The sequence below is a fragment of the Dendrobates tinctorius genome, unplaced genomic scaffold (assembly GCF_039654945.1).
Source record: "Dendrobates tinctorius isolate UK_male_01 unplaced genomic scaffold, ASM3965494v1 ptg000464l, whole genome shotgun sequence".
In the NCBI taxonomy this organism is placed as follows: Eukaryota; Metazoa; Chordata; class Amphibia; order Anura; family Dendrobatidae; genus Dendrobates; species Dendrobates tinctorius.
The window spans coordinates 1,086,052-1,112,500 of NW_027362126.1; the positions used below are offsets into that span (position 1 = coordinate 1,086,052).

The following is a 26,449-nucleotide window of genomic DNA, read 5'->3' on the forward strand; positions in this document are numbered from 1 at the left end:
TCTTGCTCGACCCGACTTTTGGAAAAGTCGGGTTTCACGAAACGAAACGCGACCCTAAAAAACCAAAAGTCGCTCAACTCTACGTCTGACATGTACATTGCCCTAAATGCTGGTATTCCCAATGAAATATCAATTCTGGAGTATCTAACCATCCTTCCATGCAGTCCTGAACATTCTACCACTCACCAGATCTATAGCTGTATCTGACGCATCTTCCCGTATGGCTTCTGAGGCAAATTGCAGATACCTTGAAATATTCTCTAGCCTCAGTTTCATGGGACAGATACAGATTCTAATTTGAGGGATCTTGAAATTCTCTCTAATCTCTTCTGAAACTAATTTCACTTTGGAATACAGTTAATCCTGTAATTGTTCCTGCAGGGAGTGAACTGCTGACGAACCTGAGTACTAGGTAACCTGATACCATTGCCAAAGTGAGCAAATGCAGGTGATTCTCACAAAATGAGAATATCATCAAAACGTGAATTTATTTCAGTTCTTCAATACAAAAAGTGAAACTCATGTGTATATATATATATATATATATATATATGTATATATAGAGTCATTACACACAGAGTGATCTATTTCACGCGTTTATTTCTGTTAATGTTGATGATTATGGCCAAAGAAAACCCAAAAGTCATTATCTCAGTAAATTAGAATAATTAACAAAAAACACATGCAAAGGCTTCCTAAGCGTTTATAAAGGTCTCTTAGTCTGTTTCAGTAGGTTCCACAGTCATGGGTAAGACTGCTGATCTGACAGATGTCCAGAAGGAAGTCACTGACACACTCCACAATCATGGGGAAGACTGCTGACCTGACAGATGTCCAGAAGGCAGTCACTGACACACTCCACAAGGAGGGGAAGCAACAAAAGGTCATTGGTAAAGAAGCCGGCTGTTCACAGAGTGCTGTATCCAAGAATATTAATGGAAAGTGGAGTGGAAGGAAAAAGTGTGGTAGATAAAGGTGCATAAGCAACCGGGATAACCGCAGCCTTGAAAGGATTGTTAAGAAAAGACCATTCAAAAATTTGGAGAACATTCACAAGGTGTGGACTACTGCTGGAGCCATTGCTTCAAGAGCCACCACACACAGATGTACAATTGTCACATTCCTTGTATCAAGCCTTCTCAGAATGTGAGGAATAGGGCTTAAGCAACAGCACATGTGAACAAGATTTGGGTATACTAATAGATCACAGACTGAATATGAGTCAACAGTGTGATGCAGCAGCAAAAAAGGCAAATGCAATTCTAGGATGTATTAACAGAAGCACACAGTCTAGATCACGTGAAGTCATTATTGCCCTCTACTCCTCTTTGGTCAGACCTCATCTGGAATACTGTGTCCAGTTTTGGGCACTACATTTTAAAAAAGACATCAACAAACTGGAGCAAGTTCAGAAAAGAGCGACCAGAATGGTGACCGGTCTGCAAACCCTGTCTTATGAGGAAAGGTTGCAGGATTTGGGAATGTTTAGCTTACAAAAGAGAAGACTGAGAGGAGACTTAATAGCTGTCTACAAATATCTCAAGTGCTGTCAGAAGGATCATCTTTATTCTCATTTGCAAAAGGAAAGACTAGAAGCAATGGGATGAAACTGAATGGGAGGAGACACAGATTAGATATTAGAAAAAACTTTTTGGCAGTGAGGGTGATCAATGAGTGGAACAGGCTGCTACGAGAGGTGGTGAGTTCTCCTTCAATATAAGTCTTCAAACAGAGGCTGGACAGACATCTGTCTGGGATGATTTAGCGAATCCTGCTTTGAGCAGGGGGTTGGACCAGATGGCCCAGGAGGTCCCTTCCAACTCTACGATTCTATGACCAGTAGACAACGCCAGAAGTGTCTTACCTGGGCCAAGGAGAAAAAGAACTGGACTGTTGTCAGTGGTCCAAGGTGTTGTTTTCAGAAGAAAATATATTTTGCTTTTCATTTGGAAATCCAGGTCCCAGAGTCTGGAGGAAGAGTGGAGAGGCCACAATCCAAGCTGCTGGAGGTCTAGTGTGAAGTTTCCACCATCAGTGATGGTTTGGGGAGCCATGTCATCTGCTGGTGTATGTCCACTGCATTTTATCAAGACCAAAGTCAGCGCAGCCGTCTACCAGGACATTTTAGAGCTCTTCATGCTTCCCTCTGCCGACAAGCTTTATGGAGATGGAAATGTCATTCTCCAGCAGGACTTGGCCCCTGTCCACACTGTCAAAAGTACCAATACCTGGTTTACACACAACAGTACCTCTGTGCTTGATTGGCAGCAAACTCGCCTGACTTTAACTATGGAGTATTGTCAAGAGGAAGATGAGAGACACCAGACCCAACAATGCAGACGAGCTGAAGGTGGCTATCAAAGCAACCTGGGCTTCCATAACACCACTGCAGTGCCACAGGCTGATCGCCTCCATGCCACGCCGCATTGATGCAAAAGAAGCCACGACCAAGTAGTGAGTGCAGTTACTGAACATTAGTGATGAGCGAGTATACTCGTTGCTTGGGTGTCCTCCGAGGGTTTTGGCGTGCTCGGAGATTTAGTTTGTGTCGACGCAGCTGCATGATTTGCGGCTGCTGGACAGGCTGAATGCCTTTTAGGGAATCCTCACATGTATTCAGGCTGTCTAGCAGACGCAAATCATGCAGCTGTTTTGACACAAACTAAATCCCCGAGCACGCCAAAATACTCGGAGGACAGCCGAGCAATGAGTATACTCGCTCGTTACTACTGAACATACATTTCAGTGGGCCAACATTTTGCATTTTAAAATCATTTTTTCAAGCTGGTGTTACAAAGTATTCTAATTTACTGAGATAATGACTTTTGGGTTCTCATTGGCTGTAAGCCATAATCATCAACATTACCAGAAATAAACACGTGAAATAGATCACTCTGTGTGTAAAGACTCTATATAATGAGTTTCATTTTTTGTATTGAAGAATTGAAATAACTTTTTGATGTTATTCCAATTTTGTGAGAAGCAAATGTACTTGTTGGGCTCACAAGTAGTAGGAGACATGACCGGAAGTTGGAGAAAATGTACGTACCTCAACAGGCTCTGAGCACAACTTACAAAATCCCTGCAATCCTATCTACAATCACTCCATCCATAATGCGGAGTGCCATAACCAACTTCTCTGGTCTGCGAGGAGTCTTTCAAGCCAACTGTTACCTGCATGGTGTGGCCTGTCGTTCGTTTTGTAGTCATGGGCTTTCATGCGGAGCAGTCTCGACGGTCGCACAGGCACCATGAAGCTTGAGGTGCCTTAGTGCCCTTTTCGGAGGAGTCTCCCGCCTTTTCATTACCCCAATGGTTTTGATTCTGGGGCACACTGGTACCTGTGTGGCCCCTCACTCAAATAGTTATCTTTGCTGTAGTTGATTCCCTCTGGGTCGTTGCTGAATCAAAACTGAGTGTCTCCACATCCGGTACTTGTTCCCTGTGGAGATCCTCTGCTCCACTCCTGCAGTGCATCTGGATCCTATTGGTGTTCTCACTGTGGTCTCCCCACTAACTCTCATTTTAGTCCATCATCTTGCTGGATGCCTCAGTACAATGCCAATAATGGGATCATCCCTCAGAGACCCGGGCAGTAGGATAACATCCATGCTTCCTTTGCTCTGCAGGCCTTTCTGAACTCTGCAGTCACCAGCACAACTAGAAAAGATTCATTTTAAGTTCCAACAAGATCAGTTTAATATCTTCATGCCTCCTACTAATCTCCCAGGATTCATATTGAAAGGTGTCCCTAAAAAGAGAGCATGTAAAATAAACGCTTACTTACTGCATTTTTGTGTGTCTCTCCATTTCTTAAAATGTCTGTTTTTCAGGTTTTAGAAGGTGCTCTGGAGATCTCAGTGGGGCCTCCAAAATGGTTAAAGCAGTCATAGCTCCTACTTAACAGTTTTTGGGATTCGGTTTGCTATTATTCTTTAGAGTAAGGAACGACCAGCTCGTGGCTTCAGTGATTCTCCAAATCTTGTTGGAGTGTTTAATATATACCATTCATGAACGTAGACATTTTGTGCATAGATTTAGGTGGTTCATACATGATAGTACATAGCAGAATACATAGCTGTATAGTAAGAATACAAACCTGTATCCACCCGATATGAGATTTATCAGGTATGAAGACATTAGCCGTTTCATTATTCAATGTCTATGCCTTTTGTATGTACAGTGTGCATTTAATGTACATCTGCACAAAGTTTGTCTATAATGTATAATTATACTATGTGTATGGTACTGAGTGTACATATTGTGAATACTGAACCTCTGAATTATGTATATACACGCATCATATCTGACACAGCTCTTCTGGCTACGTCTCTTCTTACCCTCCAGGTCTGGTCATCCTGCAATTTTTCTTCTTTTTCAGGAGCAGTTTATATTTCTTCATCACTGTGTTCAGTTGATGTGGAAGAAGAAGAAGCAGCAATTCAGGATCAGTGACGTTATCTACGAGAACGTCCACAAATCCTAGAGCCTCTTCTTACTTGTGAGTACAGGGTCTGTGGGGTTCTGATATACTCGTTATAGAGCTATGCATCCATATGGTCCACGTAAGCAGGCTGCAGTGCCCCCTAAAACTTCCCTCTAGAAAAACCTATAACTCCCTCTCTCTGCATCTTCATTTTCTAAGGGACCTGGCCCACATGCTGCATTCACATTTTCATTTGTCATGGTTCATGCTGATCATTTACAGATATAAATGTTGGTTTTAGGGTGGGTGATAGTTGTGCATGGAGAAATCCCAGTTGGCTTTTGACTGGATGAATGCAATGTGAAGGTTAATTCAGCACCACTTTAAAGTTAAAATTTTGCTTTTAATTTCACCTTTGGTTATCTTCAGCGATCAGACCTCCACTGGCTTTGGGTTCCTCCTAGTGCAGGACAATGCCAGGACTCATGTGGCCAGAATGGCTAGGCAGATCCTAGATGATGAAGGAGCTGATGCCAGTGCCTAGCCTTTGCTTTCCCCAGACCTGAATGCAACCAAGACCCTCTGAGATATTACATACGACACAAAGTCGAGCCACAGACTGTACAGGAGGCACTGATATCCTGATTCAGGTCTGAGAGGAGATCCAGATGTCAGTAGTGAATCAAGGCATGTGGGGGCCATAAACCCACTAGCGGAGCCATCTTTATGGGGGGACAGTCTTTATGGGGCAGTAGCCTTCATAGGTTGTTACATAGTGACTAGTTATTATGTGCTTCTTAATTTCCTGACCATGTATGATCCATGTAGAGCAGGATGTGAATCTTGTGTTTTTATTCCAGGTGAGGACAGTGGTCACCTTCTCCAGCTTTCGGGCTACTCTCATCAGTTGTGCTATGGCCACTGCTCTGTGATGAAGCCCTGGCCTTAAACCTGACGAGTCTCCTGGACCTTTTCCTTCATGAACTTCAGTATGGACCAAATAAAGGACAGTAAATGGCAGAAGGACCTGGAAGCAGTGACAGCCCAGGTGCAATATTCGGAGTATCACAGTCCTACTAGGATCATACCTCATTTTCCACGTATTACGAGGTCACTGGGCTGTGCCTCCAGGCTTTTGTCCTGGCGGTAAAACTATGTCCCCACAGTTGTATGTAAGTTGTGAAGCACAATGTCCGTATTGGGTCTAAGTCTGGAGAGAAGAGAGGGCGTAGGCCGGAGCCCCGACATCTCAGAGACCCCCCCCCCCGTTGTGTATTCAGTTTTCTTTGTGCTACGTGAGTGTGACACATGTTGGTTGGGTGCTGGGGCCGGTACATCCTTATAACGGGCTATATATCCAGCAAATTGCACATGAAATAAAATTATGAAGAGGAAGGTGGCTGACATGATATCCAGATGTACATAGGCATGATGCACTCACGCACGCTTCTAATAGGGCAGCTTCACTTATTTCCCCATGAAGAAGTCAACTGGAACCTCTGCCAGAATATGGCGGCTTGAAACGCTCTGTTAACACTCATTATACAGCGACCGCTCGTTTCCTCCTAAAGTTAGAACACACCACATTTATTCTGCACCAAACTCGGCTCAAACTTTTAGCAAATTGAGGACAATTTTTAGCAAAAAAAATAGTTTAGACTAAAGGAGGTCAATCAAGAGGCGGTAACGTGTAGAATCGAAGTGTCTGGAGATGGCTCAAACCCATTATCGGCCATTGCAAGAGATGTACCCAAATATCATACATAAACCCCAATGTCACAACACTCGACTTCCTACAGACACAAGTGAGGAGCTGCCATAGGCTACCTGTGACAGTAGTAAAGTATACACCATATGGAGAAAAGTATGTGCCCCCCCCACATCCACTTCCAGGGGCTTCTCTGTCCTCATCTACATCCATAGAGAAAAAATATAGCAGCACAAAATAAGATTTTTGTAAAGACAACAGTAATAAAATGCATCATGTGGCGTTACATCTAAAAATTATGTGGATCCAGGCCAGCTGCGATAGTTTCATACAAAGCTGCTACAGTATGAAACACTGGCGAGAATGATGGAAGGTTGAGCATCAAAAGGTAAACTTGACCACAGACGATTCCATAAACATTAATGGCACTAAACAAAAAAGAATTACAAACAAAATAAAAAACAAAGCCATCTGGAATGAGGGTATATAGGATGGGTGAAAAGAGGGAGACCTAAGATATCTCGACCACATCATTACTTATAAGAACGAGGCAAAACTAAGGGACTCATTTAGGCCTTTGGGGGCCATAGTGTCCAAGGTCACGCTCCACTTCGTCTCTTTTGGAGCCAAAAGTCTTTTATAGTTACCCCCTCTGATTCCCAAATGAATGATATCAATACACCTCACATAGTGTCCTGGAGTCACAATGATGGTATGCCTTAAAGTGATTGGGAATAGTTTGAGGTCAGAGGGGTCAGCCACCGTCTTGGCCGCACAGATGTCCCGCACATGCTCATGCACCCGTATACGTAGTTGCCTAGAGGTAAGACCAACTCACATCATGGAGCACCTGCATGTCGCATAATAAATCACATTGGTGCTGCCACATGATATACGTTGTCTGATTTGAAATTGTTTTGAACCATCAGACGACTGAAAGGTAGAGCAATGCGGGACATTTGGGCAGGCAAGACAATGGCCGCAGGGGATAGATCCAGGAACCGGACCCTTAGTACCAAATGGATTAAACATCTCAGGAATGTAATGACTTTTCACCAATAGGTCCATTAAGATTATTTTACCTTCTGGAGGTCATGGATGGGAAGCTACCTATAGATGGGGCCAAAGAGGGCTCGGCCCTAAGCATAGCCCAGTGTTTTGAGAGAATGTCTCTCGTATTGTTCCACTCATGATTGAATATGGAGATGAAACACATTTTTTCACCACCACTACTGGTCTTTTTTTTCCCTTCACATGGATATAAAAGATTGTTGCGGGGAGTCCTCTTTGCCCTGTCATAGCCTCTCCTTAAACACCCATTACTGTAACCAAGATTCTGGAAACGTGTGCTGAGATCTAAGGCCTGCCTCTCGAATCGATCATCAGTGGAGCAGATCCGCCTCATCGTCAGGAATTATCTGACCGGGACGGCTCTAATGGTAGCAGGATTGTGTGAAGAATCAGCATATATATAAAGCCCCCGTCACACACTGCGAGATCGTTGCTGAGTCACAAGTTTTGTGACGCAACAACGACCTCAGCAGCAGATCACTATGTTTGGCAGGTAGCAGCGACTAGGACCCTGCTGTGAGATCGCTGGTCGTGTCAGAATGGCCTGGACATTTTTTTGATCATTGAGGTCCGGCTGGGTAGCATGCATCGGTATGTTTGACACCTTTTACCAACGACCTCGTCAGCGACTCAGAAGCGAGACACATGGCGTGACATCGTTACAAAGGTTGCTACGGGTCACCGGATCGTTGCTGCGTGTTGGGAAGATCTGACTTTTTGACATCTCACCAGTGACCACATAGCGATGCAGCAACGATCCTTATCAGGTCGTATAGTTGTGGGGATCGCTGTAGCATTATGTGTGACGTTGCCTTTAGGGCATTGACCGAAGTTGGCTTCCTGTAGACGTCCGTCTGGATGTACCGATTAGTATCAATCATCAGAGAAATGTCCAGGAAGTCAATGACAATGGGATCAAACTTGTAAGTCAATTTAATATTGAATGAATTGACATTAAGAAATGTCATAAATTTCTCGAGTTCATGCACCGTTCCATCCCACAAAAATAAAATGTCATCAATATATCGTAGCCAGCACGCCCCATCACCAAAAAGGAATCCCAGGAAGGCGTACAGGCCGCGCCCATGGCTGTGCTACACTTATGTAGATAGAAGTTGTCCTTGAAGACAAAAACATTGTGGGTGAGAACAAAGTGCATGAGCTCGAGGAAAAGTTCACACAGAGGGCCGTCCACGTCGGAAGTCCCCAAGAAGAGGCGGACAGCATCTAAACCATGTTTGTGGTCAATACAAGTGTATAAGGATTCAACATCGGCTGTGACAAAAATGGTACTATTATCCACAAGGACGCCATCGATCCGTGCCAGAATATCCGTTGTGTCCCGAATAAAAGATGGTAAGGATTCAACAAGTGGTTTTAAGTGGAAATCGATAAATTTACAATCGGACCCTCAATACCAGACACAATGGGGCGTCTCGGGGAGTCAAGAGCGTCCTTGTGGACCTTAGGCAGAAGGTAAAAGGTACGGATCTTAGGGGACCTGACCATAAGACCCTCAAAAACCTCCTAAGTAATAATATTACCCTCCAAAACTAAAATCAGGATTCGCTGAAGTTCCAGCGAGAAGGAAGAAACTGGATTATATGGTAACTATTATTAATATAGAGAAAAGTATGTGCCCCCTCCAAGGGCTTCTCTGTCCTCCACTACATCCACAGACATTAATATGGGAAAAGTATGTGCCCCCCCCACATCCACCTCAGGGGTCTTCGCTGTCCTCATCTACATCAATAGACATTAATATGGAGAAAGTATGTGCCCCCACATCCACCTCAGGGGTCTTCTCAGTCCTTATCTACATCCATAGACATTAATATCCACCTCCGGGGGCTTCACTGTCCTCATCTACATCCATAGACTTTAATATGGAGAAAGTATGTGCCCCCCACATCCACCTCCGGGGGCTTCACTGTCCTCACCTAAATCCAGACACATTAATATGGAGGAAGTATGTGCCCCCCACATCCACCTCCGGGGGCTTCACTGTCCTCATCTACATCCATAGACATTAATATGGAGAAAGTATGTGCCCCCCACATCCACCTCCGGGGGGCTTCACTGTCCTCATCTACATCCATAGGCATTAATATGGAGAAAGTATGTGCCCCCCACATCCACCTCCGGGGGCTTCACTGTCCTCATCTACATCCATAGGCATTAATATGGGGAAAGTATGTGCCCCGCACATCCACCTCCGGGGGCTTCACTGTCCTCATCTACATCCATAGGCATTAATATGGAGAAAGTATGTGTCCCCCACATCCACCTCCGGGGGCTTCACTGTCCTCATCTACATCCATAGGCATTAATATGGAGAAAGTATGTGTCCCCCACATCCACCTCCGGGGGCTTCACTGTCCTCATCTACATCCATAGGCATTAATATGGAGAAAGTATGTGTCCCCCACATCCACCTCCAGGGGCTTCACTGTCCTCATCTACATCCATAGACATTAATATGGAGAAAGTATGTGCCCCCCACATCCACCTCCGGGGGGCTTCACTGTCCTCATCTACATCCATAGGCATTAATATGGAGAAAGTATGTGCCCCCCACATCCACCTCCGGGGGCTTCACTGTCCTCATCTACATCCATAGGCATTAATATGGAGAAAGTATGTGTCCCCCACATCCACCTCCGGGGGCTTCACTGTCCTCATCTACATCCATAGACATTAATATGGAGAAAGTATGTGCCCCCCACATCCACCTCCGGGGGCTTCACTGTCCTCATCTACATCCATAGGCATTAATATGGGGAAAGTATGTGCCCCGCACATCCACCTCCGGGGGCTTCACTGTCCTCATCTACATCCATAGGCATTAATATGGAGAAAGTATGTGTCCCCCACATCCACCTCCGGGGGCTTCACTGTCCTCATCTACATCCATAGGCATTAATATGGAGAAAGTATGTGTCCCCCACATCCACCTCCGGGGGCTTCACTGTCCTCATCTACATCCATAGGCATTAATATGGAGAAAGTATGTGTCCCCCACATCCACCTCCGGGGGCTTCACTGTCCTCATCTACATCCATAGACATTAATATGGGGAAAGTATGTGCCCCGCACATCCACCTCCGGGGGCTTCACTGTCCTCATCTACATCCATAGGCATTAATATGGAGAAAGTATGTGTCCCCCACATCCACCTCCGGGGGCTTCACTGTCCTCATCTACATCCATAGGCATTAATATGGAGAAAGTATGTGTCCCCCACATCCACCTCCGGGGGCTTCACTGTCCTCATCTACATCCATAGGCATTAATATGGAGAAAGTATGTGCCCCCCACATCCACCTCCGGGGGCTTCACTGTCCTCATCTACATCCATAGACATTAATATGGAGAAAGTATGTGCCCCCACATCCACCTCCAGGGGCTTCCCTGTCCTCATCTACATCCATAGACATTAATATGGAGAAAGTATGTGTCCCCCACATCCACCTCCGGGGGCTTCACTGTCCTCATCGACATCCATAGACATTAATATGGAGAAAGTATGTGCCCCCCACATCCACCTCAGGGGTCTTCTCTGTCCTTATCTACATCCATAGGCATTAATATGGAGAAAGTATGTGCCCCCCACATCCACCTCCAGGGGCTTCCCTGTCCTCATCTACATCCATAGACATTAATATGGAGAAAGTATGTGCCCCCACATCCACCTCCGGGGGCTTCACTGTCCTCATCGACATCCATAGACATTAATATGGAGAAAGTATGTGCCCCCACATCCACCTCCGGGGGCTTCACTGTCCTCATCGACATCCATAGACATTAATATGGAGAAAGTATGTGTCCCCCACATCCACCTCCGGGGGCTTCACTGTCCTCATCTACATCCATAGGCATTAATATGGAGAAAGTATGTGTCCCCCACATCCACCTCCGGGGGCTTCACTGTCCTCATCTACATCCATAGGCATTAATATGGAGAAAGTATGTGCCCCCCACATCCACCTCCGGGGGCTTCACTGTCCTCACCTAAATCCAGACACATTAATATGGAGGAAGTATGTGCCCCCACATCCACCTCCGGGGGCTTCACTGTCCTCATCTACATCCATAGACATTAATATGGAGAAAGTATGTGTCCCCCACATCCACTTCCGGGGGCTTCACTGTCCTCATCTACATCCATAGACATTAATATGGAGAAAGTATGTGTCCCCCACATCCACCTCCGGGGGCTTCACTGTCCTCATCTACATCCATAGACATTAATATGGAGGAAACTATGTGCCCCCCACATCCACCTCCGGGGGCTTCACTGTCCTCATCTACATCCATAGACATTAATATGGAGAAAGTATGTGCCCCCCACATCCACCTCCGGGGGCTTCCCTGTCCTCATCTACATCCATAGACATTAATATGGAGAAAGTATGTGCCCCCCACATCCACCTCCGGGGGCTTCACTGTCCTCATCTACATCCATAGACATTAATATGGAGAAAGTATGTGCCCCCCACATCCACCTCCGGGGTCTTCTCTGTCCTTATCTACATCCATAGGCATTAATATGGAGAAAGTATGTGCCCCCCACATCCACCTCCAGGGGCTTCCCTGTCCTCATCTACATCCATAGACATTAATATGGAGAAAGTATGTGCCCCCCACATCCACCTCCGGGGGCTTCACTGTCCTCATCTACATCCATAGACATTAATATGGAGAAAGTATGTGCCCCCCACATCCACCTCCGGGGGCTTCACTGTCATCATCTACATCCATAGACATTAATATGGAGAAAGTATGTACCCCCCACATCCACCTCCGGGGGCTTCACTGTCCTCATCTACATCCATAGACATTAATATGGAGGAAAGTATGTGCCCCCCACATCCACCTCCGGGGGCTTCACTGTCCTCATCTACATCCATAGACATTAATATGGAGAAAGTATGTGCCCCCCACATCCACCTCCGGGGGCTTCACTGTCCTCATCTACATCCATAGGCATTAATATGGAGAAAGTATGTGCCCCCCACATCCACCTCCGGGGGCTTCACTGTCCTTATCTACATCCATAGGCATTAATATGGAGAAAGTATGTGCCCCCCACATCCACCTCAGGGGTCTTCTCTGTCCTTATCTACATCCATAGGCATTAATATGGAGAAAGTATGTGCCCCCCACATCCACCTCCGGGGGCTTCACTGTCCTTATCTACATCCATAGACATTAATATGGAGAAAGTATGTGCCCCCCACATCCACCTCCGGGGGCTTCACTGTCCTCATCGACATCCATAGACATTAATATGGTGTTGGCCGTCTGCAGATAACACCACGCCTGCTTGTCTGGGGAGGATTTCTACAAGATTTTCATGGTATATGTGAAAATTTTTTACCTTTCATCTAGAAGAGCATTTGTGGGGTCAGACACAGATGTTTGGGAGAGGCCAAGCTCACAATCTCCCTTATAGGATGGGGCTTGTGGTCCAGGCTCTGTGCAACCACTCATGTTCTCCAACCATCTCTTTATGGACCTTGTGCAGGGAACACAGGCAGATAAGGGTCTTCACCAAACTGTTCCCACAAAGAAGAGGCTACAATTGTCCACAATGCCTTGTTACCAGTGAAGCACAATGTTAATCTTCAGCACAAGTCCACAGCATATAATGTATGCTCCTGCACCAAAATTTTACAGTAGGCACAATTACGTTAAGTAGTGGCGGCTTTACACAACTCCATCTGATGCTAGACATTGTGCTTGGTGATGTATGGCTTCATGCAACTGCTCAGCCATGGAAATGCATACCATGAAGCTCCCTGCGGGTCACAGCTGATGTTAATAAAAAAAAGGAATAAAGTACTCTGCAGAAAAGTCACCAATACTCTTCTGACCCCATAACTGCACTCTACTCAGCACTCAGCCCCCGCTCTAACGTTATGTGGTCTCCACTTCGTGGCCGAGTTGCTGTGGTTCTTTACACTTCTCAGTAATATCACTGACATATGATGGAGGAACAGGTCATGAACAGACTTGTTGTACCGGTGGTGTCCTATTGTAGGACTAAGAAGGTATCAGAGAGCGCTTTACCAACATGTGACAAGAGCAGTCGGCCCGGCAAAGTGCAGGTGGCAAAACAAAGGGCAGGCAGAATGTAATGAGGTGGCGCGGAAAAAGGCAGCTGGCATGGTAAAAGGCAGGAGACAAAAAAGAGCAGTTGGCACATCAAAAGGCAGGCAGCACGAAAAAAAAGCAGTCAGCACAGCAAAAGGCAGGCAGCACGAAAAGCAGTCGGCACGGCAAAAGGCAGTCGGCACGAAAAAAGGCAGTCGGCACGGCAAAAGGCAGGAGACAAAAAAAAAAAGCAGTCGGCACGGCAAAAGGCAGTCGAAATGGAAAAAGGAGGTGGTGCGGCAAAAGGCAGGAGGTGCGGCAAAAGGAAGGCAGCACGAAAAAGCAGCAGGCATAGCAAAAGGCAGGCGTCATGGTGCGGGGCTGAATGTTATATGCCGAAGTGTGCACAAAGGAGAGGGATGATCTATAAATAATTTTATTTGAATACTTAGGCTATGTACACACGCTGCGGATTTACCTGCGGGTTTTTCCGTGCGGAACCGCAGGTAAAGTGACCTGCGGTTTGGCACCTGGACAATGGAATAGGTGCAAAACCACAGTGGAATCCGCAGAAACAATTGACATGCTGCGGTTTATAAACCGCAGCAAAACTGCGTGGAAAAAAATCGCAGCATGAGCACTGCATTTTTTAAAACCCATAGGCTAGCATGGTACTGTACCATGTCTGCGGAACTGCTGAGGTTCCGCAGGGCCAAAACCGCAGCGGAACCGCAGCGTGTGCACATAGCCTTAAGCCGAAAAGTTTTGAAAACAGTTAAAATGTATCCTACCCGACCGATCCACTACCAGAAAAGCAACAGGGTGCACATTCTAGAAACACGTAGACTGATTTGTGCGATTTTACCTTTGATTTGCTCTTTCTTCCCTCTGTGCATCCTTCCGTGTTCTAGGCTGCTCTCGGGATTTGGTTAGTGTCGCTTGGTTCTTGCTTACATGAATGTCACAGACCAGACTCGATGGGACTGAAGGAAGCACTAGGGATCCATGACGTGAGGGCCGGGACTTCTCTCCATATCGTATATACGATCTACCATACTTCCCTCCTACACCCCGGCCTCCAGCCACACCATCCTCTCCATGTCCTCACCCACACTTGTACCGTACAGCATGATGTCGTCACATGAGATTTACATAAGACACGTGAAAATCAGGTTGTAAAAACAATTTACTCATTAAAAACCGGAGAAAAATAATTTATATATTTATCATTTAGTCAATAACAAGATAAACTTTAATTCATAGAAGGCAAATATACAAGATACAGTCACAGCTTCAGTTTCCTGGACTGTTCCAGCAACGACGTGGAGCCATGGACAATGGCAGAACATCTAATACTGCGGCAGATACAAGACGGGGCCATCCAGCCATCTTCAGCAGAAAGCCCCCCTACCCACAGGACAGCCCTCACATGCCCTAATACAGAGAAATCGGAAAAAAGGTGGCAGTGCGCTCCCTCCAGAACCGGATCAGCCACCTGGAAACTCAAGCACGTAAGGAAAAACTGTCAGGATATGGATGCAACGGCCAAAGTCACCAAGAAAATTGGTGAGATGAAAAAAATAAAAAGAAAGTCAATGATTGTTCCCTTCATCAAATGATTCCACCCCGGAGTCACTGGCGGCAGCATTGATCTTCTCTTGTCGTTTTCTCATTATCTCCTGCAGCTCTGAATCCCCATTCATCTTCTGGAATAAAGAGAGGATGGGAATTTTACTCCAGATCAGTCCACACGTTACAGGCTCATTCTTTACCAAGAAACCAAACATGAGAACAGCCAGGACAATGTTCCCCTGAATTGGGAACAGCAGGGACCACTGGGTGCGATGGGGATGATGAAGATCTGTCTGAGGAGCAGCAAGGCAATGATCTATACTGGGAGGGATGGATGACCAGAAGGATCTGTACTGGGAGGGATGGGCAATCACATGGCTCTCTACTGAGTGCGATGGGGATGATGAAGATCTGTCTGAGGAGCAGCAAAGTAATGATCTATACTGGGAAGGATGGGTGACCACAAGGATTTGTACTGGGAGCAGTAAGGCAAGGATCTGCACCGGGAGGGATGGGCGACTGCAAGGATTTTTACCGGGAGGGATGGGAGACCACAATAAGTGTTACCGGGATGGATGGGCAACCACAAAGATTTTTACCGGGAGGGATGGGCAACCACAAGGATTTTTACTGGGAGGGATGATCGACCTCAAGGATTTTTATAGGGAGGGATGGGAGATCACAAACATTTTTACCAGGAAGGATGGGCAATTGCAAGATTTATTACTTGGAGAAATAGGCAGCTGCAAGGATTTTTACCGGGAGGGGTGGGCAACTGCAAGGATCTGTATTGGGAGCAGGAGGGACTACAAGTTATTGTATGGGGAGCGATCAGAAACCACAAGGATCTGTACTGGGAGGGATGGGCGACCACAAGGAACCGTACTGGGAGCAGCAGGTTTTGTATGGGGAGCGATCAGAAACCACAAGGATCTGTACTGGGAGGGATGTTCAACCACAAGGATCTGTACTGGGAGGGATGGGCGACCACAAGGATCTCTATTGGGAGCAGCAGGTTTTGTATGGGGAGCGAACAGAAACTACAAGGATCTGTACTGGGACAAGCAGGTACTACAAGGATTTGTGCCCGGAGAGGAAAAGGATACCCCAACAATCTTGCTTTTGTGACATCGGGAATTTTCTGCAGGAGGAGGGCAGAGGAGAGAGAGGACGGATGTTTGGTTGCCATCAAGTGAAATACGTGTGCCCTGAGAAAGGCTGGCCCTTCATGAATACATTTCATCTGAAGACTGCAGACTTGAGGATAAATGTTTTTTTCACTAGATAATGGGGAGGACCCTGAGGAATAACCATCTACTCCATCCCTTCTGATAACATGTACTGTAGGTGGGCGCATTATTCTGCATCCATCTGTCCTGTTCTGTCGCTGATCATGGTCACCTTCTCCCCAATCTGCCTGACCAGAGATCATACAGCTGCTCAAATGCAATAAAGAAAACCCTAATACTTAAGTTACTAAGGGCCCAAGGAGCCACAATTAGAAAAGGTGAACGTGTCCATCAGAGTAACATTCCGGACACACACATTACCTCCAGAGAAGCTTTCTGCACTGTCACCTGATTGTAGACTCGTGGACCCTCAGGACACACAGTCCGTAATTCATCTTTTGTGAGAGAGAAGAGCTGTGCTCCAGTTAACACTCCCAGACAATCGACAGTTCTATCAAACAGAGGAATGAAAACTGTTAACACGATAAGAGTATTAAACCCAGGGAAGCTGTACCCCCCTCATCATTCTCCCAGAGCAGCTGCGCCCCCCGAGCCCATCCCTCCGAAGCAGCTACAAGCTCATCCCCCGAAGCACCTACAACCCCAAGCCCATCCCTCCGAAGCAGCTACAATCCCGAGCCCATCCCCTTGGAGCAACAACAACCCAGAGCCCATCCTCCCAGAGAAGCTGAGCCCCCACTCCATCCTCCCAGAGCAACTACGCCCCCGGGCCCATTCTCCCGAAGCAGCTACAACTCTAAGCCCATCCCCCTGGAGTAACTACAACCCCAAGCCCATCCTCCCAGAGCAGCTACAACCCCGAGAACATCCTCCCAGAGCAGCTACAACCCCGAGAACATCCTCCCAGAGCAGCTACACCCCATCCTCGTTCACCTAGAGCAGCTGAGCCCTCAGCCCCATCCTCCCGGAGCATCTGTGCCCCGAGCCCATCCTCCCAGAGCAGCTGCGCCCCCCGAGCCCATCCTCCCAGAGCAGCTGCGCCCCCCGAGCCCATCCTCCCAGAGCAGCTGCGCCCCCCGAGCCCATCCTCCCAGAGCAGCTGCGCCCCCCGAGCCCATCCTCCCAGAGCAGCTGCGCCCCCCGAGCCCATCCTCCCAGAGCAGCTGCGCCCCCCGAGCCCATCCTCCCAGAGCAGCTGCGCCCCCCGAGCCCATCCTCCCAGAGCAGCTGCGCCCCCCGAGCCCATCCTCCCAGAGCAGCTGCGCCCCCCGAGCCCATCCTCCCAGAGCAGCTGCGCCCCCCGAGCCCATCCTCCCAGAGCAGCTGCGCCCCCCGAGCCCATCCTCCCAGAGCAGCTGCGCCCCCCGAGCCCATCCTCCCAGAGCAGCTGCGCCCCCCGAGCCCATCCTCCCAGAGCAGCTGCGCCCCCCGAGCCCATCCTCCCAGAGCAGCTGCGCCCCCCGAGCCCATCCTCCCAGAGCAGCTGCAACCCCCGAGCCCATCCTCCCAGAGCAGCTGCAACCCCGAGCCCATCCTCCCAGAGCAGCTGCACCCCTGAGCCCATCCTCCCGGAGCAGCTGATTGCCCCGTTGACCATCAGCCCGATGTAGCTGAGCCCCTGTCCTCATCAATCCGGCATAACTGCGCTCCCGATCCCATCCACCAGCTGCTCCCCCCTGTCTCCATCCCCCAAAAAGAGAAGACTCATCACCCTAAGGGACGTACGTGGAATTAAATCCTTTTGCAAGCAGCCATGTCTTAACCTCCTCAGCCGACGAGCTATAGGACACGTTGGCCACTGGCGCATTTTGCCGGGGGATAGTGAATCTTCTTTGTGCGGCATAGCGCCCAATTGTCAGTCGATGAACTAATTCATCCTGAACTTCTTCCATCTGAGATTTTCTCCCTAGAGAAGACAGCATGGATCACAAAACATGTCCGCCACTAGATCTACAGGAATAGCCAATATGGCGCCAACATATATAGGATGGACCAAAACTTATACAAAATGTCAAAAAATTAAGCTACTTAGAGCACAAATTGGCCAATTCGTGATAGGCCAACAGCCAGCGACAAGGTAACATAGTAAAACAGTATCATAGTTAGCAAGGCCGAAAAAAGACATTAGTCCATCCAGGTTCAGCCTATATTTCGTCAGAATAAATCCCCAGATCTACGTCCTTCTAAAGAACCTAATAACTGTAAGATACAATATTGTTACGCTCCAGGAAGACATCCAGGCCTCTCTTGAAACCCTTGACTAAGTTCGCCATCACCACCTCCTCAGGCAAGGAATTCTAACAGTAAAGAATCCTCTTCTATGTTGGTGGAGAAACCTTCTCTCCTCCAGATGCAGAGAATGCCCCCTTGTGACCGTCACCTTCCTTGGTATAAACAGATCTTCGGAGAGATATTTGTATTGTCCCCTTATATACTTATACATGGTTAATAGATCACCCCGCAGTCATCTTTTTTCTAGACTAAATAATCCTAATTTTGCTAATCTCTGAGTATTGTAGTTCCCCCATCCCCTTTATTAATTTTGTTGCCCTCCTTTGTACGCGCTCTAGTTCCATTTTATCCTTCCTGAGCACCGGTGCCCAAAACTGTACACAGTCCTCCATGTGCGGTCTAACCAGGGATTGTACAGAGGCAGTATAATGCTCTCATCATGTGTATCCAGACCTCTTTTAATGCCCCCCATGATCCTGTTTGCCATGGCAGCCGCTGCCTGGCACTGGCTGCTCCAGGTAAGTTTATCATTATCTAGGACCCCCAAGTCCTTCTCCAGGTCAGATTTACCCAGTGGTTTCCCATTCAATGTGTAATGGTGTACCGCTTTGTTGGAATCCTAAACCTTATCTCCCTCTTCCTGGCTGAAAGGCTGCAAATTTAAAGGGTGTGTTCCTGATATGGCTGACCCATGCAGACGATTGAGGCAGGCAGGATTCAGCTCTAATTAAAAACGTGTTAAACTGGTGGGAGGAGGAGGCTCAGTCAGAAGGAGTGACCTACTAATGTCCAAAAATTAGAACTGAATCCTGCCTGCCTGAATTGTTTACATGGGTAGGCCATACTGTAGGAATACTCATTCCTCTGGTGTCTGAATGTGGTAGCCATATTGGAGGCACACCCTTCCTGTAGTGTCTGAATGTGGTGGCTATACTGGAGGCACACCCGTCCTGTAGTGTCTGGAGGTGGCAGCCATATTGGAGGCACAGCCTTCCTGTAGTGTCTGAATGTGGCGGCCATATTGGAGACACACCCTTCCTGTAGTGTCTGAATGTGGTGGTTATACTGGAGGCACACCCGTCCTGTAGTGTCTGAATGTGGCGGCCATATTGGTGGCACACCCTACCTGTAGTGTCTGAATGTGGCGGTAATATTGGAGGCACACCCTTCCTGTAGTGTCTGTATGAGTCTCCTGTATTGGAGACACACTAGTGATGAGCGAACGTGCTCGTCACTACTCGGTACTCGCCTGAGTATCACGATACTCGGTGTACTCGGAGAGGAGAGCACCGAGCATTTCCGTGATTACTCGGTGGGTACTCAGGTCTCCACCCAGCATTTTTGGCGGACTTCAGAGACCCAATCACGCTGCAGGGAGTGCCTGCCAGGCTATGAAAAACTGCAGCCATCTTTGTTGCGGTTGTGCAGTGATTGGCTGGCCGCACAGCATCATCAGGGATGATGACGCCGGCCCCTTTCACATATCTGTGCGGGGCTGTGCAGTGGTATACGGGTCTGTGCGGAGTCCTCGGCTGACTTTCCCACGCTATTGAGTTCACTTCAGGTCAGCCGGGGACGCCGCGCAGCCTCAGTGACGTATGCAGGTCTGTGCGGGGGTGTGTGCGTGCATTTATGTATGCAGCCATCGTCCGATGGGACTACAAGTCCCATCGGGCTATGCCTGCTACAGTGACAGTGATTGACACATTAGCCAATGATGGGACAGTAGTAGTCCCATTATCTGGCTAATGTGTTGAGTGTAAAAAAAAAACAAAAATAAATCACACATAATCCATACTCACCATCTACACCTAATCCCCGAAGCCATTGATCACCTGAAAAAAAATTAAAATAATAAACACTATACTCCCTGTCTGGTGTAATACAATTAATACGATTGTCCCACGACGATCTCCCGTGGAGAGCTGCCATATCAGCTGATGCGACCGCTCTCCAGGGGCACCAGTGATACAATGACGGAGACAGGTAATCTGAGTTCACTTCTCACTTTGCAGCACTACAGCATTATTAATCTTATATTAATAAAGGGTTAAAAAAAAACCCACACATAAGAATAAAATATTTTAATGAAATAAAACACATTTTCTCAAAATTTTTATTTACACGCCCAGATCCTAGCGAAGCCATCGATCACCTGAAAAAAAAACAAAAAAACCCCAAACCAACAATATACTCCCTGTCTGACGTAATCCCATTAATAATGATTGTCCCACGATGATCTCCGCTATAGAGCTGTCACATCAGCAGATGTGACCTCTATAGGCCTCCGATGGCACACTGACTGGAGATAACCCTCCAGCAGTGTGTCATTGGAGATGAGCCTCTCGCTTTACGGCACTACAGCGTGAGAAAATTCTCACGCTGTAGTGCCGCAAAGTGAAAGTGAACTCAGATGACCTGTCTCCATCATTGTATCACTGGAGCTCATGGTGAGCGGTCTCATATCAGCTGATGTGGCAGCTCTCCACGGGAGATTGTCGTGGGATAATCGTATTAATTGGATTACGTCGGACAGGGAGTATAGTGATTATTATTTTAATTTTTTTTTCAGGTGATCGATGGCTTCGGGGATTAGGTGTAGATGGTGAGTATGGACTATATATTTTTATTTTATCTCCATCATTGTATCACTGGAGCCCCTGGAGAGCGGTCGCATCAGCTGATGTGAGAGCTCTCCAGGGGAGATCGACGTGGGACAATCGTATTATAATAATAATTTTTATTTATATAGCGCCAACATATTCCGCAGCACTTTACAATTAAGCGGGGACATGTACAGACAATAAATTCAATACAAGTTACGACAATTTAAACAGTGACATTAGGAGTGAGGTCCCTGCTCGCAAGCTTACAATCTACAAGGAAATGGGGGGGGACACAGTAGGTGAGAAGTGCTTGTTAATTCAGGTCTGGCAATTATAATAGGGATTTTCATATAAAGCTGCATGATCCGGGTATCAGGCCGTGTGCTTAAGTGCAATAGTCAAGTATCAAGTGCAGTTATTGCGTGCATGGAGGGTGTGGAGACAGATGAATAGTAGGGTGCAGATTCAGAATAATATTTGGAAGGAGGGAACAGAGCAAAGTTAGTTTACTGAGTAGTTGATGTGGTAGGCTTGTTTGAAGAGATGGGTTTTCAAAGTGCGCTTGAATAGGTTGGGGCTAGGTATCACTCTGATCGTCTGGGGAAGTGCATTCCAGAGAGCTGGAGCAGCACGAGAGAAGTCTTAGAGATGGAGGTGGGAGGTTTGGATTACGGGGGATGTTAGTCTTAGGTCATTTGTAGAACGGAGGGCACGTGTAGGGCGATAGACAGAGATGAGAGAGGAGATATAAGGCAGTGCAGAACTGTGGAGAGCTTTGTGGGTGAGAGAGATGAGATTACACTGGACCCTGTAGCGAATAGGTAGCCAGTGTAATGACTGGCACAAGATGGAGGCATCGGTGAAGCGGCTGGACAGAAATATGACCCTGGCTGCCACATTCAAGATGGATTGGAGAGGAGAAAGTTTGGTAAGAGGGAGACCGATCAGAAGAGAGTTGCAGTAGTCCAGAGGAGAATGAATAAGAGCGACAGTAAGAGTCTTAGCAGTTTCAAAGGTGAGAAAAGGTCGGATTCTGGAGATGTTTTTAAGATGCAGGTGACAAGAGCGAGCGAGTGATCGGATGTACGGAGTAAAGGAAAGTTCAGTGTCGAATATGACCCCAAGACAGCGGGAATGCTGCTCGGGAGTTATGGTTGAACCCTCCAGGGTTATTTTGATGTTAGGTAGAGTGAGGCTAGTAGAGGGGAGAAACACAAGAAGTTCAGTTTGGGAGAGATTTAGTTTCAGATAGAGGGAGGACATGATGTTAGAGACAGCAGACAGACAATCCTTGGTATTTTGAATTAGGGTAGGGGTGATGTCAGGGGAAGAAGTGTATAATTGGGTGTCATCAGCATAGAGATGATATTGGAACCCAAATCTGCTGATTGTTTGTCCAATAGGGGCAGTGTATAAAGAGAAGAGGAGGGGGCCTAGGACTGAGCCCTGCGGGACCCCGATAGTAAGGGGACGAGGAGAGGAAGAGGAGCCGGCAAAAGATACAGTGAAGGAGCGGTCAGAGAGGTAGGAGGAGAACCAGGAGAGGGCTGTGTCCTTGAGGCTTATAGAGCGGAGCATAGTGAGGAGGAGCTGGTGATCCACAGTGTCGAATGCTGCAAAAGAGATCCAGGAGAATCAGCAGGGAGCAATGACCTTTAGATTTAGCTGCTATTAAGTCATTAGAGTCTTTAGTGAGGGCAGTTTCAGTAGAGTGTAAAGAGCGGAAACCAGATTGTAAGGGTTAGAAAGAGAGTTATCCGAGAGATAGCGGATTAGACGGGAGTGAACCAGGCGTTCCAGAAGTTTAGAGATGAAGGAAAGGTTAGAGACAGGTCTGTAGTTAGCAGTGCAGTTCTGGTCCAGGGATGGCTTTTTAAGTAAAGGGGTTATGAGGGCATGTTTAAATGAGGAGGGAAATATACCTGAAGAAAGAGAGAGGTTAAATATTTTAGTCAGGTGAGTGGTGACCACTGGTGAGAGAGACTGCAGGAGCTGTGAAGGAATGGGGTCACTGTTGCAGGTTGTAGGCCGAGCGGAAGCGAGGAGCTTGGAACCTTCTTCTGCATCAGGCTCAAAGATATCTAGTGAGCTTGAGGTGCGGCAGGGAAGGGGATCCAGGCACTGAGGAGATTGGGCTGAGATATCCTGATGGATGTGGTTGATTTTTTCTAGGAAATAAGTGGCCAGATCCTCACCGCTGAGGTTGGTGATGGGGGCCTGTACTTTAGGTTTCAGGAGGGAGTTTTAAGGTTTCAAAAAGTCATCTTGGGTTGTTGGATAGTGAGGTGATGAGGGTGGTGAAGTAGGATTGTTTGGCCAGATGAAGGGCAGAGTTATAGGTTTTGAGCATGAACTTATAGTGGATGAAGTCTTCTGCTAAGAGAGATTTTCTCCACTGCCGCTCTGCACACCTCGAGCAGCGCTGAAGAAAGCGTGTTTGCATTGTGTGCCAAATTGGATTACGGCGGAAAGGTAAGTATAGGTTGGTTTATTATCTTAATATTGTTTGCAGGTGATCGATGGTTTCAGGGAATTAGGTGTGTGCGGTGAGTATGTTCTCTATGTTATGTGTTGTATGTTATGTGTATGTACTGTATGTCACAGTAGAGGGCATAGCCGGATGGGACAGGTTGTCCCATCGGACGATGCCCGCAAAGCCAGCAGAGCCTGCACAGCCCCACAAAATCTGTTTTGGTTTCGTTTTGGTGCACCGGTAAAAATGGCATGAAACTCTGAAAAAAATGTTTAAAGCTGTGAACTAGGAGTCAGGAATGCTTCCAGGGGCGAACCCCATTATGTCCTTGTGTCATTTTCAGACGTTTTTAGACCTTAAAAGGATCCAGGGGGGATTGTGGCAAAAATGCTCGGTTCTCCCATAGACTTACATTGGGCATTTTAGTGCTTGCTCATCACTAAGGAACACCCTTCCCGTAATGACATATTGGTGGCACACTCTTCCTGTAGTGTCTATACAAGGGCATTCTTACTGAAGGCACTTCCTTCCCTTAGTGTCTGTAGGAGTCAGCTTTATTAGTGGCAAACTCTTCCTCTACTGTCTGTATTCAGATGGCCATACTGGTTGACACTTTATGGCAGCTGAAATAAACACAACATCTGCCGTGTCTGATCTGGGATTATACGGTCCGCACACCCTGCAGCACTGCCATTCATTCTGCATAGAAACTGATCAAAAAAAAAAAAAAACTGAGCCCTGACTCAGGATCAAGAAAATAATTTAGATCTGCCAAAATCCTCAAATTCTACCATTCACTGGTGACAATAGCTATCCGTATACGTCACTGAGGATCCTCTTCTGTGCTCCCATATAGGTAGTGCACCCCTCCATTCAGAGAACCAATATCATTCCATCTGCTCTACCTCCTGGTAGAGAATCCTGGTGCCGTCCCACCCAGTGTACCAATTGCTCCATTCTATTCAATGCTCTACCTCTACAGTATCATGGCACAGGCCCACCCAGTGTACCAATGTCCCATTCTATTCAGTGCTCTACTCCCAGAGGATCCTGGCATCGTCCCACCCAGTGGGCCAACGCCTTATTCTATTCAGTGCTCTAACCCTACCCCCAGAGAATCCTGGTGCCGTCCCACCCAGTGTACCAATGCCCCATTCTATTCAGTGCTCTACTCCCAGAGGATCCTGGCGTCATCCCACCCAGTGGGCCAATGCTTGATTCTATTCAGTGCTCTACCCCTACCCCCAGAGTATCATGGTGCCGTCCCAACCAGTGTACCAATTCCCCATTCTATTCAGTGCTCTACCCCCAGAGGATCATGGCACAGGCCCACCCAGTGTACCAATGCCCCATTCTATTCAGTGCTCTACTCCCAGAGGATCCTGGCATCGTCCCACCCAGTGGGCCAACGCCTTATTCTATTCAGTGCTCTAACCCTACCCCCAGAGAATCCTGGTGCCGTCCCACCCAGTGTACCAATGCCCCATTCTATTCAGTGCTCTACTCCCAGAGGATCCTGGCGTCATCCCACCCAGTGGGCCAATGCTTGATTCTATTCAGTGCTCTACCCCTACCCCCAGAGAATCCTGGTGCCGTCCCAACCAGTGTACCAATTCCCCATTCTATTCAGTGCTCTACCCCCAGAGGATCATGGCACAGGCCCACCCAGTGTACCAATGCCCCATTTTATTCAGTACTCTACCCCCAGAGGATCCTGGCGTCGTCCCACCCAGTGGCCCAATGCCTGATTCTATTTAGTGCTCTACCCCTACCCCCAGAGTATCATGGTGCCATCCCAACCAGTGTACCAATGCCCCATTCTATTCAGTGCTCTATCCCCAGAGGATCATGGCACAGTCCCACCCAGTGGGCCAATGCCTGATTCTATTCAGTGCTGTACCCCTACGTCTACCTGCAGAGGATCCTGGCGTCGTCCCACCCAGTGTACCAATGCCCCATTCTATTCAGTGCTCTACCCCTACCCCAAGAGTATTATGGTGCTGTCCCAACCAGTGTACCAATGCACCATTCTATTCAGCGCTCTACCATTACCTCTACACCCAAAGTATCATGACACCGTCCCACCCAGTGTACCATTCTATTCAGTGCTCTACCCCCACCCCCATAGTATCATGGTGCCGTCCCAACCAGTGTACCAATGCACCATTCTATTCAGTGCTCTACCACTACCCGATAGTATCATGGAGCTGTCCCACCCAATGTAACAATGCCCCTTTCTATTCAGTGCTCTACTCTACCCCTACCCCCCCCTCCCGAGTATTATGGTGCTGCCCCAACCAGTGTAACAATGCCCCATTCTATTCAGCACTCTACCACTACCGCTACTCCCAAAGTATCATGGCACAGTCCCACCCAGTAGACCAATGCCCCATTCTGTTCAGTGCTAAACCGCTAACACTACTCCCAGAGTATCATGGCGCCATCCCACCTAGTGTATCAATGCATTATTCTATTCAGTGCGCTACCCCTACCTCTGTCCCCAGAGTATCATGGCGCCATCCCACCCAGTGTATCAATGCCCCATTCTATTCAGTGTGCTACCCCTTCCTCTATCCCCAGAGTATCATGTTGCTGTTGCACCCAGTGTACCAATGCCCCATTCTATTCAGTGCGCTACCCCTACCTCTGTCCCCAGGGTATCATGGCGCCATGCCACCCAGTGTATCAATGCACCATTCTATTCAGTGCGCTACCCCTACCTCTATCCCCAGAGTATCATGTTGCTGTTGCACCCAGTGTACCAATGCCCCATTCTATTCAGTGCGCTACCCCTACCTCTGTCCCCAGGTTATCATGGTGCCATGCCACCCAGTGTATCAATGCCCCATTCTATTCAGTGCGCTACCCCTACCGCTATCCCCAGAGTATCATGTTGCTGTTGCATCTAGTGTACCAATGCACCATTCTATTTAGTGCTCATCCCTACCTCTACCCCCAGTTGATCATGGTGCCGTCCCACCCAGTGTACCAATGCACCATTCTATTCAGTGTACCGTACCTTAGCACCCTTCTTCCCAGTGTACTCCTCTATCATTCCATCTGCTCTACTCCTAC

The 26,449-nt window shown here is 47.6% G+C and overlaps 2 protein-coding genes across 17 annotated transcripts in view; one reads left to right on the top strand and one right to left on the bottom strand.

Moving 5' to 3' along the window:
- The window catches only part of PTPRO (protein tyrosine phosphatase receptor type O), a 570,099-nt gene extending 564,278 nt beyond the window's left edge, over window positions 1-5,821 (top strand). For 9 of the 10 annotated variants that reach the window (XM_073564603.1, XM_073564609.1, XM_073564608.1 and 6 more), the window contains 2 exons: window positions 4,382-4,501; window positions 5,287-5,821. In XM_073564603.1, the coding sequence (XP_073420704.1) occupies window positions 4,382-4,486 (105 nt within the window). In that variant the 3' untranslated portion in view covers window positions 4,487-4,501; window positions 5,287-5,821. Of the gene's footprint in view, window positions 1-4,381; window positions 4,502-5,286 lie in introns of those variants that run through there. The other variant, XM_073564604.1, reaches the window with a different exon arrangement.
- An 8,648-nt stretch (window positions 5,822-14,469) lies between these two features.
- The window catches only part of EPS8 (EGFR pathway substrate 8, signaling adaptor), a 185,074-nt gene continuing 173,094 nt past the window's right edge, over window positions 14,470-26,449 (bottom strand). For 6 of the 7 annotated variants that reach the window (XM_073564617.1, XM_073564615.1, XM_073564618.1 and 3 more), the window contains 4 exons: window positions 20,098-20,130; window positions 17,789-17,969; window positions 16,424-16,553; window positions 14,470-15,007 (listed from right to left, as the gene is read on the bottom strand). In XM_073564617.1, coding sequence (XP_073420718.1) covers window positions 14,894-15,007; window positions 16,424-16,553; window positions 17,789-17,969; window positions 20,098-20,130 — 458 coding nt within the window. In that variant the 3' untranslated portion in view covers window positions 14,470-14,893. The remainder of the gene's footprint in view (window positions 15,008-16,423; window positions 16,554-17,788; window positions 17,970-20,097; window positions 20,131-26,449) is intronic. The other variant, XM_073564616.1, reaches the window with a different exon arrangement.